This window comes from Stegastes partitus, unplaced genomic scaffold (assembly GCF_000690725.1).
Source record: "Stegastes partitus isolate 25-593 unplaced genomic scaffold, Stegastes_partitus-1.0.2 Scaffold1394, whole genome shotgun sequence".
NCBI lineage: Eukaryota > Metazoa > Chordata > Actinopteri > Pomacentridae > Stegastes > Stegastes partitus.
Window position 1 is genome coordinate 29,413 of NW_007579125.1, and position 5,278 is coordinate 34,690.

General features: G+C 37.0%; 1 protein-coding gene across 7 annotated transcripts in view; it reads right to left on the reverse strand.

The window, feature by feature from the left end:
• The window catches only part of LOC103370242 (myb-like protein X), a 40,725-nt gene that overhangs the window by 29,362 nt on the left and 6,085 nt on the right, over positions 1 to 5,278 (reverse strand). For 6 of the 7 annotated variants that reach the window (XM_008299225.1, XM_008299219.1, XM_008299221.1 and 3 more), the window contains exons 2-9: positions 5,202 to 5,254; positions 1,693 to 1,719; positions 1,540 to 1,599; positions 973 to 1,026; positions 708 to 788; positions 473 to 532; positions 326 to 391; positions 176 to 241 (exon numbers count right to left, since the gene is read on the reverse strand). In XM_008299225.1, coding sequence (XP_008297447.1) covers positions 176 to 241; positions 326 to 391; positions 473 to 532; positions 708 to 788; positions 973 to 1,026; positions 1,540 to 1,599; positions 1,693 to 1,719; positions 5,202 to 5,249 — 462 coding nt within the window. In that variant the 5' untranslated portion in view covers positions 5,250 to 5,254. Of the gene's footprint in view, positions 1 to 175; positions 242 to 325; positions 392 to 472; positions 533 to 707; positions 789 to 972; positions 1,027 to 1,539; positions 1,600 to 1,692; positions 1,720 to 2,997; positions 3,051 to 5,201; positions 5,255 to 5,278 lie in introns of all 7 variants that reach the window. The other variant, XM_008299223.1, reaches the window with a different exon arrangement.

A 5,278-nucleotide genomic window follows, 5' to 3' on the forward strand; every position in this document is an offset into this window, starting at 1 on the left:
TACAAGTGTATGAAAACTTTGGTTCATGACTGTAGATATTCAAATAAAACAGCAATGATATGAACCTGTACTGTGTAAAACAGAATGCACACATGCATAAACTATATCTTAAAGCTTTTCTGCCGGCTGTGTACTTTACAGTGAAGGGACAGATGTCTGTGCATCGATTGCTTACAGTGAACGTCGGCGCTTTCTCTTTGTGGCTCCGTCGAAACATGCCAGTCAGGACCGACTGATTACTCTACAACAAACAAAGTAGGTGTGAATAAAGAGGAAGACATTCTAGTTCGTAAATGAGGTCAGGTAACAGCTGCAGCTCCAGTACCTGTTTGAAGTCGGCTTCATCGCTGGGAACTTCGGCAGCTTCTGGTTGGTCAGTTTCTCTGGAGCTCTGAGGAGGAAGAGGAAGGCACTGACTCGACGGATTATGAAAACGAGCAGGGAGGAACGTGGCATTTCATCGTGTGTCTACCTGCGTGTCCTCAGTCTGGACCCTCCTGCGCTGGCTGTATCTGGTTGCGTTGTTCAGTTCCTGCACAAAAGCAGACAAAAAAGGGAACAATAACAAAAGGTAGAAAGAACAGGTTCGAACCCCTGAGGAGTTCTGTGTTCACACTCAACCACAAACTCAGGAGGATGCAGACTCATGTAAAACAAACACTTTAAAACCTGAGAACGTTTCAAAGAAACGTTTGGGTGTGAAGTACCTTTTCTGTTGGTCTGGGTGGAACCACGGGAGTTTCAGGCAGTTTCTCTTTTGGTTCTCGTTGCTTCACGTTCTCATTTGTCTGATACAAAAAATAATAACAACAAAGGTGATCGCTTCTTTTTTACTTCTTTATTTTTTAGCAGGGTGATGGTTCAAAGTTACATCTAAATACAATAAGATTTTTTTTTAGTATCGTGACTCTGCAAGCTTCTAATAAAGTTAAAAAAATAAAGTTAAATTAAAAACAAACAAACAGTAAATACCCCTGTGTTTGCAGCTGCTGAACTCTTTACTCTGTACTGCGTCTGACTCCGTTCCTGCAGAGGAAACACAAATCTGCTTTAAGAAAAATCTCAATTATTCAAATAAAACTTTTTTTTATGGTTTTGTCTCTTATTTCTTGAGTATATCTTGTCAAACAAAATATGAAACGGAAACCAAAATGTTGAGAGAAACATGCAGGTGAGAAGCATTTTTCTTTTGGTATCAACGCAGTTTAGTAGGTTTTTATGAAAAGAACTATCTTCAAACAGAAGTTTTAATCCGAATTGGATCTTCAACAGGTCAGAAAATGGATAAACTTTACATGTACATATAAATATGCTCTTTCTAACTTGGTACAGTGTGATGAGGGACTTCAAAGGCTTATATCAGCTGTAATATTAAAATAGTCGATACTAACTGAGGCACCATGTTTTGAGTTTAAATATCTTTAAAAGTGGCCATTTTGTGTTTCATTGCTGCAGATTTGACAAGTGAGATTTGCTTACATACAAATGAAGTTTAGTACAAAACCAAAAAAATAAAACGATTCTTCACACTGAACTTACAGCATTTGTCGGTCTTGGGGGAACCACAGGTACTGGGTTCTCTGTGTCATTTCTTTTGACCTGTAAACACAGTTTATACGTCATACAAGTCATAGTTTACACATCATTAATTTTATCAAAAAGCTAATGAAAGCTTTGTGTTGATTACACTACCTCTGCAGGCTTTGGAGGAGGTTTGGGCTGCAAATACAGAAGATAACAAAAGACACAGTGAGTGTGTTTTAGTCAGTTTAGAGCACCGAACCTCCAATACAAGTAAAATCATAGATAAACATTTAAATTATAATAAACAACGAATAAAATTACAGATGCTCAAATATATATTTTTTGTTTCCTTTAAGACATTTATTTTCTATGAGGACAAATAAACCAAAGCCAGGTTGTTGCTGATCTTGTTTTCATGTTCAATAGTAATGAGAGAGTCAGATACTCATGTATGATGTTGGTAACGTACAAGACAGCAGACAGTCACCCACTGAAAGCCCATTCTGACCCCCCAAAAAACTCTAAAAGTGTGTTGTATTACCATCAGCTGTTCTCACTATCAGCTGTATAACTTATTTTAATACTCTGGTTTCTATAGTCGTCCTCAAATGTACTCATACCCCTCTATTAAAGAAAAGGCAAAATTCACAACAGTCACTCAAATAACAAGAAACTGAAAAAAGTAATAATAAATTTAAAGTTTGCTACATTATAATTTAGTGGAATAAGACATTGCTTTTGAATTGTGGTGGAAAACAATAATTAAAAACAAACAAACAAAACTGTCCTGGACAAATCAGAGCACTTTGCTGATGAGCAGTGGGTCAAAATCTAAACACCTGTCAACAGGTGCAGACGTCTGATTGAGAGTTACAGAAAACACTTGAATGCAGTGATTGGCTCAAAGGGTTGTTCAACAAAATATTAGTTTATGGTCCCATCATGCTCGTTTGCTTGTGTGTATGTGTTTTTTATATATATATATTTCTGTGTAAGCACAATTCAAAAGCAATGTCATGATTTTCATTATTTTTTTTATTTATTATTACTTTTTTCAATTTCAACTTATTTCAGTGACAGCTGCTTTTTTTCCTTCTTTAATGGGAGGCTATGAATACATTTGAGGACGACTGTATATTTATTGCTATTTCCTCTGTTTGATTTGTATGAAAACCTAAATGACAGTTAACAGTTCTCCAGACACAGCATTAATGTACAGCACTGTGGAAAGGTTCTATGTGTTTTCTAGATTTCTTAACCATCATGTAATGCCATCAATGAGACGCCTGACTGTCCAAAATTCACTCTGCAGCAGAACTAGAAACAGTTAAAGTCAAAAACGAGTGTCCTGCAGCACTACATATATAATAATATCTTGTAGCATTGTGTGGATGATGTGTTGGAGCTTCTTTATACTGAAACTGAGTTGTGAATTGTTTCAGTGTTTTTTGTGTTTACTGTAAATATTCTCACCGGCTTTGGTTTCTTCTTGACTTGTGGCTTCACCGTACACGCCTCCATCGTGCCTGTCGGAGCGACACACAGAGACAAAGAGTTAAAAAGGACCAGTAACAGGTTTGTGACGGGAGCATCGCCACATGAAGAGGCGAACTGGAGCAGTAGGCAGCAGTAAACTAATTGTGGTCCACCAACACAGAGGCAGTCTACAAGAAGGGCCTGAGCCAGCTCTACTTCCTCAGGAGGCTCCGGGTCCTTCAACGTATGCAACCGCATGCTCCTGATGTTCTATCAGCCTGTGGTGGCGAGTGACATCTTCTTTGCTGTAGTGTGCTGGGGCATCAAGGCGAAGGACGTCAACAGACTGAACAAACTCATTAGGAAAGCTTAGTCTGTTGTTGGCTGCCAGTTGGTCACCCTGGAGGAGGTGGTGGAGCAGAGGACCAACCTGCAGGTCTTCATGGACAACACCTCACACCCCCTCCATCAAACTGTGGACAATCTGAGGAGCAGCTTCAGCAACAGACTGATAGAACCCTGCTGCTCCAAGGAACGTCACAGGAGGTCATTCCTCCAGACAGCAATAAGACTTCTTAATGCTTCTTTATAAGCACATTTGCACATCTCTTATATATTCTTGTAAATTTGTTGAGTTTTTCCACATTATATTTTCTATATTTTTATCTTATTTTATTGTACTTTATTTAACCTTCATTTTATACCCTAATAGTCTGTGTTGTCTTTTTGCTTGTTTACTCCTTTGTTGGATATTGCTGCTGTAACAACAGAATTTCCCTCTGGGATTAATAAAGTCAGTCCAAGTCTAAGAAACTAACTTCAAGTGCTCATCACAGCAAATGCAACAGAAAAAAACACAAGTGTATTTAAAAATTTAAAACCTGACCTTACCAGTTTTACATGTTTAGGAACATATATATATATATATATATGTATTTGTTTTCATTGTTTGTTGAATTTGACAGTTGTTTTATTGTAAAGCATGTTGTAACACTGTAAAGGTGCTGTTTAAATGACGTTAGGGTGCTGCTTCCCAGTTTATACTAATAGAATATATATCCAACTGTCACATTATACAGTTAATGTAGTTTAATTTAATTCAAGTGTAAAATAATACATTCATGCACGACAGTTTTTTCCAAATAAGTAAAGTTCTTTTTAATTAGTTTCTTGTGCAATTTTTGTANGGTAACGTACAAGACAGCAGACAGTCACCCACTGAAAGCCCATTCTGACCCCCCAAAAAACTCTAAAAGTGTGTTGTATTACCATCAGCTGTTCTCACTATCAGCTGTATAACTTATTTTAATACTCTGGTTTCTATAGTCGTCCTCAAATGTACTCATACCCCTCTATTAAAGAAAAGGCAAAATTCACAACAGTCACTCAAATAACAAGAAACTGAAAAAAGTAATAATAAATTTAAAGTTTGCTACATTATAATTTAGTGGAATAAGACATTGCTTTTGAATTGTGGTGGAAAACAATAATTAAAAACAAACAAACAAAACTGTCCTGGACAAATCAGAGCACTTTGCTGATGAGCAGTGGGTCAAAATCTAAACACCTGTCAACAGGTGCAGACGTCTGATTGAGAGTTACAGAAAACACTTGAATGCAGTGATTGGCTCAAAGGGTTGTTCAACAAAATATTAGTTTATGGTCCCATCATGCTCGTTTGCTTGTGTGTATGTGTTTTTTATATATATATATTTCTGTGTAAGCACAATTCAAAAGCAATGTCATGATTTTCATTATTTTTTTTATTTATTATTACTTTTTTCAATTTCAACTTATTTCAGTGACAGCTGCTTTTTTTCCTTCTTTAATGGGAGGCTATGAATACATTTGAGGACGACTGTATATTTATTGCTATTTCCTCTGTTTGATTTGTATGAAAACCTAAATGACAGTTAACAGTTCTCCAGACACAGCATTAATGTACAGCACTGTGGAAAGGTTCTATGTGTTTTCTAGATTTCTTAACCATCATGTAATGCCATCAATGAGACGCCTGACTGTCCAAAATTCACTCTGCAGCAGAACTAGAAACAGTTAAAGTCAAAAACGAGTGTCCTGCAGCACTACATATATAATAATATCTTGTAGCATTGTGTGGATGATGTGTTGGAGCTTCTTTATACTGAAACTGAGTTGTGAATTGTTTCAGTGTTTTTTGTGTTTACTGTAAATATTCTCACCGGCTTTGGTTTCTTCTTGACTTGTGGCTTCACCGTACACGCCTCCATCGTGCCTGTCGGAGCGACACACAGAGACA